Source organism: Phoenix dactylifera, chromosome 3 (genome assembly GCF_051530095.1).
Source record: "Phoenix dactylifera cultivar Ajwa chromosome 3, Ajwa_hap1_PhDact_Kaust_v1.1, whole genome shotgun sequence".
In the NCBI taxonomy this organism is placed as follows: Eukaryota; Viridiplantae; Streptophyta; class Magnoliopsida; order Arecales; family Arecaceae; genus Phoenix; species Phoenix dactylifera.
Window position 1 is genome coordinate 49,953,485 of NC_143192.1, and position 15,924 is coordinate 49,969,408.

A 15,924-nucleotide genomic window follows, 5' to 3' on the forward strand; every position below is an offset into this window, starting at 1 on the left:
CGCTATCATCGTGCCGCTATCGTCTCTACCACCAATATAAATCACTAGTGCCGTCATCCTACCAATTCTATCATGTGCTGCTACTGTCATAACCTCTGTCAGATCATACCACCAAAGGGTTGGAACTTAGCTGAGCTGGGCTAGGGGTGGCATTCGGAATGGGTTGAGTTGGATACTGGTCGGATTGGATGCGGATCGGAATAAAAATTCATCAATCTAAACCTAATCTGTTTATTAAATAAGTTAAAAATTCATATTTAAATCTAATTTGTTTATTAAATAAGTAACCAAATCCGACGTACATAATTCGTTTATTAAATAGGTTAAGTCAAGTTAATGGGTTAAATAGATTATATGATTTTTTTATAGATTAAATGGTTTTAAACGGATTAAATAAGTTAAGCATATCGGATTAAACAAAATATAAACAAATTAATTAAGTTTTAAATGTATTAAACATATCTTAAATATATTAAATAAAATTTAAATTTTATTGTTAAATAGATCAAAACAAATTAAATGGGTCAAAAATTTAAATTCGAATTTTATTTATTTAATAAATAAATCTAGAAAGCTTGTACATTGCTCGTGGACAAAAGAGGCGGCTATTGCTATTCAGCGTGCAAGGGAAAAAAAATCAAGATATCCAGAATAAGGCTTGAAGAATATGAATCGAAAACGTCGCAGGTGGTATTATTTTAACCATTCCGGAAGAGGCTCTGGGGGAAGCACAACTTTATACTTCTACGCGTTCTTTCTGGTCATATTCTTCTACTCCGCACCCTCAATATATGGTGATTTCATTAGTCCTCTCTCGAGCATTCCCCAGAATAGGACATTAATGTGGTCCATGGTCAATAATAGTGCATTAATGGTTCACTAACTATCAGAGACCAGATGCTATACCAAAGAAGAAGAAGAAAAAATGATGGCAGGGGAACAACGTTGCGTCTGGTATGGAATTTGTCTTGCAATGATTCTCTTGCTTCCTGAATGCACAATAAATAACTCCAAGTGCATGATAGCAATTGGTTGGAAGGGAGGTTTTTTGGGGGAAGCAATCTTTTAGGACTGGTTGGAAGGGATGGGCGCATGGACTACAGAACAGAAGAGACGGATGGGTCATTTTTATGGGTAGAGGAATGACAATATTTGAATGAAAGCCCATTCTATGCCTTCAAATACGATTAGGTGTTCCACGCTGCTGCGAGGAGATGCCTATTTTTATGTTTTTTTTAATATATTCGATATATTTTAGAAGTTATACATACTGGACTCAATACATAAAAAATATTATAGATGATATAGGTTGTCATGTGATTCCTAAAATTACTCTAACAAGATTATGCTAACAAAGAAAACTAATATAGATTAACACAAAATCAAACTGATAAAGAAAAATATTATGAGCGATGAAGGTTGTTATGTGATTCTTAAAATTATTCTAACACTTGCTACTACGATCTCAGGATAACCTAGCCAGGTTGGGGCTTGTATAAAGTTCTCAAGTCTACGGTCCGGTTCAAAAGATGAGTCATATTGTAAGAATCCATGTTCAAAGTCAAGATAACGAAATATTTAGCATATATTATCCAGAAACAATAAAACATGGGCTAGTGTGTGTGTGTGTGTGTGTGTGTGTGTGTGTGTGTGTGTGTGTGTGTGTGTGTGTGTGTGAGGGAGAGGGCAAATTAAGCTTTTCAGAAAAAAACAGATAAACTAACCTTAACCCCTAAATATGATTCACCCAACATGTGAGCTGCGAGCCCAAATGCAAAGCAAGCCAAGAACGAGCGGGAAGCAATAAAGACATCAGCTGTGATTTCTCCAACTTTCATCAGCCATTCGGACCAAACTTCTGCTGGTTCAATTCCAAACTGGCTCCGAGGTCTACTAACCAATACAAGCCAAAGATCATTCCAATAATTTTTTCGGTAACCACGGAACTGAAGCGTTTTTGGAAGACCAAATGACATGTTCAGATAATCTCTGCAATTAAGCCAAAAAAAAAGAAGGATGTCGCCGTTCATTAACTGATTACATTTCAGCAAAGCCGCAAACGTCCATATTATCGACAAGAAAACCTACCAAATGTCCACGTATAGGAAGAAATTTAGCGAGTAGCAAATTCGACCATGAGCGCAAACTTCTCAATCATTTTATAGCGGCTATATAATTTTAGAGCACAAGAATTCCCAAGGTTTCAGCATGAGTGACTCTCACTCTCCTTGCAATTAACCATTAGAATGTCTCCATCCATCACTTCCTTGGCTCTTTACATTTGCTCTTTTATTCAGGCAAGTCTCGAAACAAGTAGGCCAACCAAAGAGCATACAGAACAATGGCCAACACACAGTGCGCAGAGCGAACAACATGGCTGAAACAAAGCCACCAACCTGAGCAACAGCAGCAAAGAGAACCCACTTGGCAGTATTGGCCTCGAGGTATTCGCACTAGCTTGGAGCACACAGCATGAAGTAGTCTGTCCAATTGAAGCTCATGGCCACAACGTAATCGACCACATCCATTGCTTTGCAGGGGCACTGCCACTCTATAGAATTCAACTGCAAAGCCATGCGATCGAAGAATCGAGACACGTTATTTGAATCCCCTTTCTTCAACCACACCCTTTGAGATCTCTTTGGTGGCTGGTTCAAAAGAGAGATTGTCAAAATGGCTGCCAATCCAATAATAGCAACTATACTGAGAAGCAAACGACAGAGCCGTCGAGAATTCGAAGTGTCCATGTCCTTTGGCCTATCGAAAAATCAACATGGAACAAGGAGGTTATGTATAACAAGAAATAACACAGTGCATTCTTCGTAAAAATAGGAAGATAGAAAGGCTAACATGTTCGAGATGGGCTGGATTATATTTCCTTCGAATGTGGTAATACTGCATGCAATGCCCGACTTCCCTCAGAAGCAAAATGGGAATACAGGTATTTAGATTTAACTGTGACGCTTACTGCTTGGGATCTGTCAGTTGTTCGTATGAACACACATCCGATAGTCGATTCCATCTAGAAAATCATTGCAGATGCATGTGAGCAGCCTAAGCCTGATTTATAAGGAAAGTTCATGACAATGGGAACAAAATTTCATTAGAAATTATTATTTTGGGTGGGATTTTCAATGTCCCAAATGCAATCGTTTTTCAACAATGGTTATCAAGAATTACGCAGGCAAATGTTTCTTAGACATCTAGAAATCCCTTCTTCTATATAAACAAAAGTATGCACCCAATCAGAAGAAGTAAGAAATAAGTAATTGGAGAAATGGGTGAATAATTAAATAGACCAGGGATGAGAGCTGAAGTCTAGGAGGAAATTTTTAGATGATGACAGACTTAGCTTAAGAGAAGAAATTTTCACAGAAAATAAATAAGTAAATAAATAATCAGGAGTGCAATTTTTATTGACACAAAAATCAGGGATATCTTGATACAAAATCAAATGGCCACAGAACAGCCATAGCAAACTTCTGAGTCTATAAGAAAATTACATGCAAGAAAGGGGAGATAGATGAATAGTTTCTGAAAACTAGTACAAGGTGGACGAAGTATAGGTGTACACTTGTCTACTGAGTTAAAAATGTAAAGATGGATGAGGTCGCATAAGGCGATATAAAGAAAAAGAAACAGAATCTAGCTCAGTCCATAGAACCTCTTCTGAATGGTGAGTTATAAATCAACTCAATATAAAATCCTACCCACATGCCAGAAGACAACTCCTAGCTGCATCTTGTTAGACATTTGCTTTGTCCAATATAAACAGACATATAATAAAAAATTACTTGCATGCGCCAAAGAAAAAAAAATTGAGAACTTTCAACACAGCCTCAAATGATCCTATAGGAAACTGTTAAGAGCTCTGCTGAAACACCAAGCCGAAATGCTTCGGTTGCTTCAAGACCAAATGAAACTCAAATAATGCCATCAATGATCAAAAAATTCCTCATAAACAGAATTTACAAGAATCGCGTTGTCTCAAATGGCATCTTACCAATGACAAATATACAATATGCTAACACAAAAAAAAAAACAAAAAAAAACAAACAAGCAATAGCACAGAGAAAGAACGCAGGATCTTGGAGTTGGTAGACACAGTTTATAACTCTAGAAAAGATTTCGATTCCTACTCCAAAAATTCGAGAGGAATCATTAGCTAACATGCTGAAGAGACTGGTGCTATAAACTCTGAAACAGCCTTGGTTCCCAAAACCACTGCATAAGGTCAAGTATGGATTAATTCATCCAACATAAACATTATAGGTGCACTGGGAGAATAAACATTATAGGTGCACTGAGAGATTAATTTTTTTGCCTTGCTAGCATATAGTCTAATAGATAAAGAGAAACATAAAGATCAACATTGCACCAGATTAAGGTTCAGCGCTACAAACAACATGATACAAGACATGATCGGCTATTAAGAATGGGACGTCTGAGAGTACCTCTCTGTATCACCAATTATCTGCGTAGTCCAGAAGTTGACGGTGCTCCACACCATGTTGGTGCTGTTACCCATCATTACTAGAAGAAGATGAGGGAGAAGCGACGCTGCTGGATTTTAGTTCACGGTGCTCCTCCTCCTCTTTGCAGTAGGAGGCTTGAGAGAGTGAGGGAGATCGAGTAGCTAGGGATGTTGGCCCCTTCATATATCCAGGCGCCCCCACCCCACCCCCCATGGGAGTGCTGTTACCTCAGGTGACCCTGGGCCGCGTATATGGATGTCTCCAGAGAGTCGGACGGGCTCGCTATCACCAGCCTCAACCTCCGGTCACTTTTCGAGATAAGGAAAAAGAATATATACTAATACTCTTTTTTTTTTTTCTTTTTTAAGTGTTTTATGGGTTCCATTCCGCTTGGTTTTCTTCATCCATGGCAGTCTCCTATTAGAGGTAAGATTTCAATCACTAGACATCACTCAGCACGAGGCTTTTTGTACTCCTTAAGGGGAGAGAGTTAAAAATAATTCCCTTCAATTATAGATGGAAAATGTTGCTTAAAACTTTCGGATTGTCGAATGAATCTTGTAAACACTGCACAGACAGTAACTCTTGCCAGGAAAAAGCGTAATTCAAAGCTCTCTAGCAAGCTATTGTAGGGCAACGCGGCTCGGTCAGTTTCCTTACGAATTACTTCCACAAACCTCCGTGAGGTAGCACCTCACATGTTCTAAGGGTCAGTTTTTTTCACAATATACATACACATACACACACACACACACACACATATATATATATATATATATATATATGGATCGCATTAAACTAAGAGTAGGTCCCTAAAGAGACGTGCCAACAGAGATTTGAGACTGGTGCCTACAAAAGCTGTCTAAAACGACACGGCCAACCGTTCCATGCAGGTCATTCAGGCATAAAATAATGCCAAAATATACAAAAAACCTTTTCATGTTTATAAATTAGCATGGGATGGTTCCACTTCTAGGCCTGGATGTTCGATCACATGCTATATTTTAAGGAATTGTTAAAACTCATCAATCCAAAAGTTTGCCCCATTCAAGGATGACGATCACAAATTTTATTGAATACAAAAGATCGAACAATTGCCACTATTAAGATACATGTTCATGATACACAGTTCTTTGAAGAACTCGGAATTATTGTTTTCATATACAATACTAACTATGAGAGAATATTCATTTACATGTACGCATCATTGCAATACAAAATATGTCCTTTGTGATTAAAATATCTATAAAAAATCACTGAGCTTCTCCAAAACTTTCAAAATTGATGATGATGCCTAAATCTTGCCTTTCTTTTTACCATCTAAAGCCTGCACGAAACCCAATCAGAATCAACTAATTGCTGGACAACAAAGTATAAATAACAGTAATAATGCTAACATCTTAAGATATAATGAGTATAAAATCCTGCTCTAGTTAAAGCTTGCAAGTTTTATCTCACTTCAGTTGTACAGATACAAAATGGGGTTTTAGTTGAACATGGATAAATATTCTTTTTTGAGCAATATGGTGGTTGTTTACAGTTGGGTGCCAACCAGCTGAGGTAAGAGCTATTGGCACGGATAACTAATTTTCCATATGTCAAATAGGTAGTGAATGCTTCCATGAAATTAAAGATGGGATGAATCGTTGTACTTCTACAGTTTCCACCTGAACCCCAAAATTCTGAGGACAGTAATAATGTGCTGTGCTGTGGAAATTGGTGGAGCAGCCAAGTACAGTCAACTTCACACCTTGCCAAAACATTTTTTGAGCCATCTCAAAAAAAAATGAATTTTATGACCAAAATATTACATAAAAGAAACTGAACTTTGGGTAACTTAGAAATTGACACTTCTGAATGCCAATGCAGTAGAATAGTTCAGCACAAGTGACATTCATTTCTTAAGACTATAATACCTGAACCTGAACTTAATTTGCAGGAGTTTTGCTCCTAAAGCGTTCAGTAAATATATTCTCTGAAATTGCACAGCTAACAAAATCATAATCCATCAACTTTGTTCATGAATTTGGAAAAGTCCAACTGGAAACTGATTTTGTTTATCTATCATGAACACTTGGATAATTAAGATTGCTGAATAAACATAATCCCCGTGTTCATTTGGTCGGGGTATGTTAGATTATCGGGCAATCTAACAATTCCTAAAAATCATTTATTTGGAAAAATGATTGTGGGAAAAAATAAATTTTATTATGTTTTATTGGTGAAAAAATTACTCCAAAAAACGGCACCATAAAAAGATTACTATGTTTGTTTGGAGGTAATCTTATATGAAAATATTTCTAAATTTTCAACAATGCCCTTGAATTAAAAATTCAAGTAATGACTTTTTTCCTTCAATCCATTTTTTGGGCATTTATGGCCCACTTACATGAAGGCTATAAATACGGATCATTTCGAATATTGAAAATATTTATATGAGTTAATAAATATTTTTAAATTAATTATACATATATTAGATAATATATTTATTATTAAGTAAATATATTTAAAAGCAACCACACTGCTAATTGATTAATTTGCAAAAAAATTAAGTCATTAAATCAACTGGTGTTATATTTTGAGTTGAGATTATTGTGGGATTGACAATATTAAGGGACTGTTTGGATGATCGGGCTGAAAATCCTAATCCAACATGTAATTCTATAATTTTGCTAGTTGTATTGATCCAACCTACAAATCTCATAGGATTTTCAGCCCAATCATCCAAACAAGCCTTAAAAGAGGGGGCATTTCTATCCAACAATAATAATTTGAGATTATCTCCACTTAATAATCCAGTGCAGAAAAAAATACCATCCTCTTTGTGGTATTTCTTTTACCTTCTTTCTCAATAAAATAGGTGTGTGATTCATCATTTATTTTACCATCTTGCTCATCATTTTTTGTACTAAACATGGTAATCTGACATGAGATTTATTTTTCCATGCCAAATTACCCCCAACCGAATGAAGCCTTCCAGCCTAAGGCTCATGGGAACAGTATATCTGCAAGAAGAAATTCTAGTGTACTTATCCTATTTTGCCCATATTAGTTACTCTTATCCACTTACCACCGTTCACCCATGAAGTTAGAAAAATCTCTCTTTTGTTTAGGATTGCCTGGCTACCCATCCTATTTTGCCCATATTGGTCATGGATTGCAAAAAATTTAGTATTCTGGCAACGAGTCTGCATAATCAAGCACATGTTCTATCCATGGAAGATAGATTTATGGCCCACTACCTAATGCCTTCTGAATTACTTGGGTTCCAAATTTCACCATCGAAGAATCAGCCCGGATAAACACCACTAAATGGAAAAATAAAGTTCAATTAAGGTGAACACTGCTATAAAGGTAGAACCAATCAAAACTCGACATAAAGATGAAAGAAACAATGTTCCTTTAGATTGAAAGGAAAAGAAATGTTTAACAGTACCTTCATTCACTAATTCCATGAATCTGGAAGCTACATGGACCAGAGAATGGTCAGGCCACATACCCATCAATATTATTGCTCTGATTGTCATCTTTGCCTGAATCTACTTTTTCATCATACCCTATACTAAAACCATATATATGACAACTACTTTGTATTTCCATACCAAATAACCATCTATTTCTCCAAAGAATTTAATGCACGCATGGCATCTAAGAAACTTATAATAAATCAAGTATAATAAAAGGTCCGTAGTGAGTGCACAACTATGCAACCAGACCTGGGCACTTTAGGAGACGAATTGGGGTATTATGTGGATCACGTAGACAGGTTATGAGTTTTCCACTCCCCATGTCTCTGCAGCCCCTCACACCTTATAGTTTATTCCAATATCTAAAACAGACAAAAAAGATGCCTGTTTTATGCAACATATGGAAGATATATAGTTGCCAGATGCATTCAAGAGTTTGTTTCACGTAAAAACCTTCGTTGCTTAATACAAATATGATAGCAGGTTTAGCTACAAGGAGGCATACCTTAGACTGGAAATATCTCATGGTCATCACGATAATGTCCCGCAATCTACAACATCAATTCAGATAATATTTGGTTATACTCTACAGGATAGTAACTGACAGATTATTAATCAAGCTCATTAGAATTTTATTTTGGTTGCTTATATCAATATCTCGATATAAATTTCATGCAGTTATGAAAAATCAAACAAGTTTTATATCAGACTGAACCTCATAGGCCTATATATAACATGAAATCTGTACGAAGAAGGTGCTAGCATGAACATTTCACCACTTCAGAAGAAAAATAAATTAAGAGCATGCTATTCACACCTGGTGAAGAGTTTTATTTTTAACAGTTCTCTGCATAATTAACCTGATTTGATTTGCACTTTTAGGTTAATTTTCTTTCAAGTAAAATTTCAACTTGTGGACCCTTACTCCAACTTTCATATAAATAAGCACCGTAGCCAATAAATTTTATTACGAATTGATCTAGCAGGAATTTTGTCATCTTTGTTTTGTGTTATGAATAACTGAATAATTTCATACAAGTCATAGTGCAGAGGACAATATTATGCTAGTAAAAACTGTTCTCTTTCCTCCAATTTATAGTGTATTTGCAGAAGGAAACCATAAATTGTTTAAATATTATTAACTAACTAGATGTAGTCCAATAGTAAAAAATGGGCCTAAAAATGATTTAAAAGAAACTTGCATGAAATGAATTACCGAACATCATTTTCAAAGTAATATGGCTGAGACATCCCATCCGTGCAGAATGGTACGTTAGCTCCATCAAAAGAAATTAACACAAACTGGGTTGAGTGTCCACAAGGAACTTTGATCTGTGAAAGCCGCAAAGTCACAAAAAAGCATCACAAGAATATGGAAATTGACAGGACAAATGAACATTGCAGGTAAAGAAAACCTTACATATAAGTTAGGCGAATATTTTTCTTCCACTACCACTGCTTCTGTACGAGATACCTTAATCTGATAGCTAGATCTTTTCAAAGTCAAAGTTGTTGGTTCCCAATCCTCGGATGAATCCATCTAAAGAATGATTGATGTAACAATTCAGGAATGTAAAGAATAAATGTTGAACATGACAAAATTCCATACAATCTTTAATCTTTTAAAATTAAAAAACGTAAGAAGCACAGCAGGGACATGATGTGCAATATATAGTCTTACAAGCACAAGGGAAAATATTTGTGATGATAATAGATAACTATATTTAGTGTCTATAAAAATGATTTTATTGTATATTAGTTATACAAACTACTTTTGCAATCATTGGTCTTTTGTGATATGCTAATTACCGAGCGACTATTGGATCTTGTACATAACTCATGAAATTACTTCCCTCAATTGTGGGGCAATGCAATTCTCTTGGACTTTGCTCCTACAAAAGCAGGAATTAGAGCCCAACTTAATCATAATACAGAAGGCTGGAAGCTCTCATGGTGATTGGAGGTGATTGGCTAGACAACATCTCCATTTGAGGTTTGAAGCTATTCATCTTCCATGATCTCCTCAGACAACCAGACAAAAATATCTCTGGAGAAGTGTCAGATTTTGGTGTTGAATGTCTTGAGCACTGTCGGATGCTAGAAAGTTAGTTATTTTCTTGCAAAGGGAATTCCTAAAAAAGTACAGCTTCTAAAATTTCAATGGCGCATGAAAGTGAAAAAAAATTGTTCCAACTCCCACTCTCACAACCTTGCACCTTTTAGCTTTCTCAAGTTTGTACCAGTAGCTATAGATATTCAACTCAATGTGAATGACTTCCAGGCTTCCAGCTAAACAGACCCTCGACAATATTTTATTTATTATTGGTTAAGGCACATTATCTTAAGTACAATGACATCTTATGGAAATACTCCTACGATTGCTATGAAGGCTATTTCACACTGCTACATATAAATCAAATCCCATTTTTACTCATACCTTACATGACAAAATGACCAGGTGAATGATGAAGATAATTATTATTCGAACATTGTGCTTTCTGAGATGTCAAGTTTCGGCATATTTTGTGTCCTCCATCTTAGACTGGACATGCTGCCAATTGCTGTGAAGAATGACAACAGCAACCACTTTTTAGTATTCTTTTATTACATGATTGAATCAACTCAACAAGGCACAAACTGTATAGGGCTCCATTCCAAGCATGAAAGTTTCAAGTTTGATGTTCTTCCACTTGTGCTCAGTTCTCACGTGTATCTGCATGTTTTACACTCGATTGAGGATCAAAAATATGCAAACTGTCAACATATTCAAGGACACACCTTCCTTATTGTTGATCTGTACATTGAAAAGTTCTCTCTAATAGTTTGAATTTGCATGGCATCAATCCAATGTTGAAGCCATGTTATAGGGAGCATGATTTGAAGTTTCAGCTGAAAGTGGGGTCCATTTCGGATTTTCAGCTAAAAACAGCTTATTGGCCAAATTTATTGCTAGTACTATTACAAGCTAACATTTTCTCATTTCCTCATTTTTTCCAAATACGGGGAGCTTTTTCCCAAAATTATGCTAAAACTTTGCCAGTTTACTGAATATTTGGAAGCATCATGATATTGGGTCCCAAAGAAATTTAGAAAAAGTAAATGTCTTGACATAGACTTGGCTTATCTAAAACTCATGCAAGATAGAAATTTATTTTGTGTTCAATTGTCATCCTTTTCTTCTGAGAGAGAGGGAGGGAAACCCGTGTTCATTATAATTATCCAAGTCCAGATTTCAGGAAAGCACCACCCAAGAATTGAACCTCTGGTTGCTGAGCAGAGGGTTGTAACAATTGGGGCAAGCCCCAATTCACATCATCATCTAATATGTCGATGTATTAGAATATAAAGGATAATGAAGCATGATGATAAACTCTTTTCTTTTTGAAAAATGTTATACGCATGCATCTCATACATATATGCATAAAACTTTCCAGCATGAAACCCTAAGCAACATTATGGACAGCCCTAAACAATATAATATAATTTAAAAAATTTCTTACTTGTTTTCTCAACTTATTTATCCTTCATTATCTTATGTTTTCCTAATTTGTTGATTTTTCAGCAACCTTTTGTTCTTTTTTGACTGAAACTGTTAAAGAACAAAAATGGCCAAAGTCTTGAAACTAAAACTCACTTGACTTGCCCTAAATCAAAACCAAGCTTCTGAACCTTGCTTCCACAAGTTCATTTTAACAAAAGAGAAGCATATACAAACAAAGCGCATCAACTTGATAGGTAAGCAAATGCAAATTCACTAATATATGCCTAGTTACCCCATTATGAAAGAAGAGAAGCCTTTTGGCTCTCAGGGAATGGTTGGTTAGAAGACAAGATTTTATAACAAGTCGAACCATGGTGAAAGATTTTAAAAATCTTATGGAAGGTTTCATATATCAAAACAAGAGCAAATAATGAAGACAAGAGGATATGAAAGAAAGAGGAGTGGGAGGGAGAGAGGGAGTGAGGAAGGGAGGGAGGGAAAAAGGAGATAGAGTTAATATCTGTTCTTGTAGTTCCAATTTAACAATTACAGAGTCAGAAGGTCTCTCAAAGGAAAGATAACCATCATAAGGATCAACCATAAGTAATGTATATGGCAGCTTGGACCTTTTAGTGCAGGTCTAGTTAAAATCAAAAGTAGAGGAACAACCCAAACAACATGCTCCTTCAAACTAATTAATCACCTGAAACATATACTATGTTTCTATGGAACCTTAGCTATTGTAATGTATGCAACTATCAGAGTTTCCACCAAATCACTTTTTAAAATAAGTACCAAGGCCATGATTTGTACAGCATGGATTTAGGGACATTCTTGTGCAGCACAACCTAACATTACATCAATCTCATATTATTGACAGCACCAATGCTAATAAGCTACTCTTTGACCACCACATGTGCAAAATTGTATGCCTTGGCAATGGGCAAACACGCAAGATATGCCTTAGAGCACTTCTCCAGCCTTTGTCATGCTTTTGGCAAATAGAGTAGCTACTGGACAGTGGACACCACCCATGTCTTATTAAAAAATACGAGTTTACAGTTTATACATATCCTTTATGTACTTAGTTGTGAAACTAAATGACTATCTTTTAATCCTCAAAATTCAAGAGGTAGTATCAAATGGTAGTACTAGTTACTAAAAGTTTGAGATTCAGCCTCATCGGGCCATTATGTCATGCTGTAAGTATAACTATGCAAACACAAAATAAACACAAAAAAGAAAACTTGCAATCAAGGTTCACCATCTTTGTACCGAATCATGTACTAGTACCATCCTATTATAGTGTCGGTATGCGGTATGGTACGAGATGGTGAGGTGTACCAAGTGTCGGTACAATACGAGACTATATATCAGTTCGATACCAGTACGGTATGTACTGACCGGTACAGCAAACCGTGCTTGCAATGCTTTCGTATTTCAGCACTTAAATATTGTCGCATGGTGTCGAAGCTACTTTGCAGATGGCATCAAAAGCACAAGAAATTTGACCCACCAACAATAACACGTTAAATTGAGCTTTCCCTGAAGAGATATAGCCTTCAATTTCTTGCTGCATGTCTTGATCTGCAAAATATCAGTCAGATTTAGATGGCCATTTCGAAGTAAACAGGAGCAAAAGCTTAAGATCCTAAGCTATGTTTGTGGCTTAATTTTATATCTTACTGCAGATGTCAAGTCTGTAGAATAACTAGTATATGTGATTATCTAATCTATTTACCTATGATGTTGACATTTGATTAGTTCGTATGTGGTTTGTGTAATGGTTTGATTATTTACTTTGCTTTGAGATTTCAAAGCCTACTGAAAGATAACTAGACAAGGTCAAGCTAGTGAAATGGTATTTAAGACATGGAACTCAAAATCAAAAAACAACATAACGTCCATTCAAGTGAAGAACAGGTTAAATTTTATCAAACATCCAAGATGTTGCCTTGAATGTGGAATATGGTATGCCGTACCATACTGGACGGTACCGGGCGTACTGTACCATACCGGTTCAGTATTGGTACCGGTGGCATACCGACCCTCGATACGCCCAAAAAACTCCGTACCGTACCATAACTATGTTAGTGTGGCACCGGTATGAAGTCCGGTACCGGTACGACAAACCTTGATGTTGAATGCTTTAAGCTTCATCCACAATAAAATACATTAGTCTAAAATAAAATAAATTGTGAAACTATAATTCAGAAAAATAATGTCCAAAAAGTGACGAATGGGTTAAATTTTCTCAAGCATCCATGATGCTGCCTCGAATGTAGAATGCTTTAAGCTTCATCCATAATAAAATACATTAATTTAAAATAAAATAAGAAACATCATGTCTCATAAAGAAATGTTGCAGTTAGCATTACACCAGCATGAAAAACAAACATAATGGTGCAATTAGTAAATCAATGTTCTGTTGCTTAATAATAATACAGAATTAATGTCCGACACCATTATGGGGTGTTTGAATTACCATAAATCCAAAAAAAGGATATAACACACTATATAAATATTTTGATTTTATGCATGCATTTATGTGCATACTATGAATCTACAATAATAAGTAAAATTCAACATACTTATTGCATATTGAAATAATTAAGCAAAAATCACACAAATCAATAATCCTCCATGATTTAGATCAAGGTACGCTGTCTCGCTATTGGGCCCCATGTTGTGTACCAATTCGGTGCTGGTATAGTACAATACACCCCATATTGTTCGGTTCAGTATGGTATGGCATACTTTGATTTGGACTGCATACTTAAAGAGCTAAAATTTGATTAAAGAGATGATGATTCAAAATCAATGATGAGGCATCCAAATTGGAGATCCGCACCATTGATCATGATGTACAACACTAAAAAGGCCTAGAAAACAAAAGTTACATGTTTTATTAGTATCTAACCTATGCTTCAACTAAGTGCAAAACTGAATGATTTTAATGATACAAGACCATGTTTTGCTATGATCCAAGCATCAAAAACCATTTAATCTATAATGTTTTAAAATGTGCAGATCATGATCAATATTTATATTTGCAATTTAAATACCATTTCATGTACCTTAGAACACTACTACAATAGGCACTGTCCATTTTTTGCACTCGCTTGTAGCATAGTTGGAGATTCCAATACAATTTTTATCTTTAGGTGCTTTTATAAGTGTAGATCATAACAAATTGTATGGATCTTTGATTTGTATTGCCCACTACTGATTTTGGAAACATCAAGTCTTTTATCAAAAGTTTAATGTTAAATGTGCAGTCCAACTAATCATCTATAACTGAGTATGCAAAGAAAATAAGAGAGCAATCTTATATTAGCAGCATGTTTGTATATATACAACATTAATATAGCAAAAATTCCATATGTTTTAAGAGGAAGCAACCTGCATGTTGCACCCAAAATTCTTGAATATGTCATATACTTCTTTCTTTTGTTAAGGTAGAAAAGAACATCAAAGATACTGGATTTGTTGGATTTCTTATCTCAGAAATTGAATTCGTTGGCATTTCTTATAGTTGATTCTTTCTTGTAAATTAGGATCCTTCAGTTCTTCATTCAAATGTAATGGGGACTGGAAGAGCAGATGTTATAAGTGGGATGAAGCTTATCATACACACGTACCACAAATAGGTAGAAATATAAGCAAATAGAAAAGGGGAAAACCACAATCTAAATTTTCCAGGTCTAGAATAGCTTCATGACAGCAGATAAAGATTTATGCAGTCCAAGCACAATAGTAACTCACCACATGTTATTTTGTTTTGATTGTTGGCGAACTGCCTCACCAATTCCCCCTACATAAAGGATATAACTGACTCAGGATATGATGAAACATTTCATAACATGATTTTGAAGATAGTTCGAAATGTAATACTGTAGGAGAGATAAACATTGCTATAGAAAAAAATGCAAAAAAAATATGAAGTTTGGTTAAACAAGAAGAGATTAAGCATATCATGGCAACCTGATGCATTTCATTGCAAACACAAGCAAAGACATAACTAGTTCCGCAGCTGGAAGAAGTGACTGGCTTACCATGGTACAAACAAATTTGTTTGGAAGATATATACTCGAAGACCTGTTTGATCAATTTACTACAGCTAATATTGTTTTATGGCATGTGCATATGAAACTTCAGCTACTTCATAGCACCAATTGGCTTATTTTCTCTTTGAATATACTTTCTTTATGTGTTTCTGAATAAGGGTAAATAAAGCTGTTCGTGAACAGCTCAGAGTCGATTAATGACAAGCTTAGTTGAGCTTATTCAGCAAGGAAACAACCCAAGCTTAAACACTTTTTCAAAGCTAGATCCATAAGCTAATCAAACCTGGACACTTCAGGCTTGCGAAAGTAAATAGAAGCTTGAATACCTTTTTTTGATGAGCGGAACCTGAGAAACTTACTGCTAGGCTTCGTTCATTAGCACTCTTAAGGAAAAAGAAAATATCCTGCTTCATTAATACGCTCTCAACCACCCC

General features: G+C 35.6%; 1 protein-coding gene and 1 long non-coding RNA gene across 33 annotated transcripts in view; both read right to left on the reverse strand.

The window, feature by feature from the left end:
- Window positions 1–1,633: 1,633 nt before the first annotated feature.
- LOC149768135 (uncharacterized) lies at window positions 1,634–3,612 on the reverse strand. Its single transcript, XR_016399964.1, has 2 exons — window positions 2,851–3,612; window positions 1,634–2,757 (listed from the first exon to the last, which is right to left on the reverse strand). It is a non-coding gene; the product is annotated as an uncharacterized LOC149768135 (long non-coding RNA).
- A 1,909-nt stretch (window positions 3,613–5,521) lies between these two features.
- The window catches only part of LOC103711776 (uncharacterized), a 33,162-nt gene continuing 22,759 nt past the window's right edge, over window positions 5,522–15,924 (reverse strand). For 22 of the 32 annotated variants that reach the window (XM_008798052.6, XM_088718873.2, XM_088718860.2 and 19 more), the window contains 6 exons: window positions 15,189–15,237; window positions 12,940–13,010; window positions 9,363–9,482; window positions 9,159–9,274; window positions 8,448–8,493; window positions 5,522–5,802 (listed from right to left, as the gene is read on the reverse strand). In XM_008798052.6, coding sequence (XP_008796274.4) covers window positions 5,770–5,802; window positions 8,448–8,493; window positions 9,159–9,274; window positions 9,363–9,482; window positions 12,940–13,010; window positions 15,189–15,237 — 435 coding nt within the window. In that variant the 3' untranslated portion in view covers window positions 5,522–5,769. Of the gene's footprint in view, window positions 5,803–8,447; window positions 8,494–9,158; window positions 9,275–9,362; window positions 9,483–10,379; window positions 10,504–12,827; window positions 13,011–15,188; window positions 15,238–15,924 lie in introns of those variants that run through there. The other 10 variants (XM_088718872.2, XM_039118971.3, XM_088718868.2 and 7 more) reach the window with 5 other exon arrangements.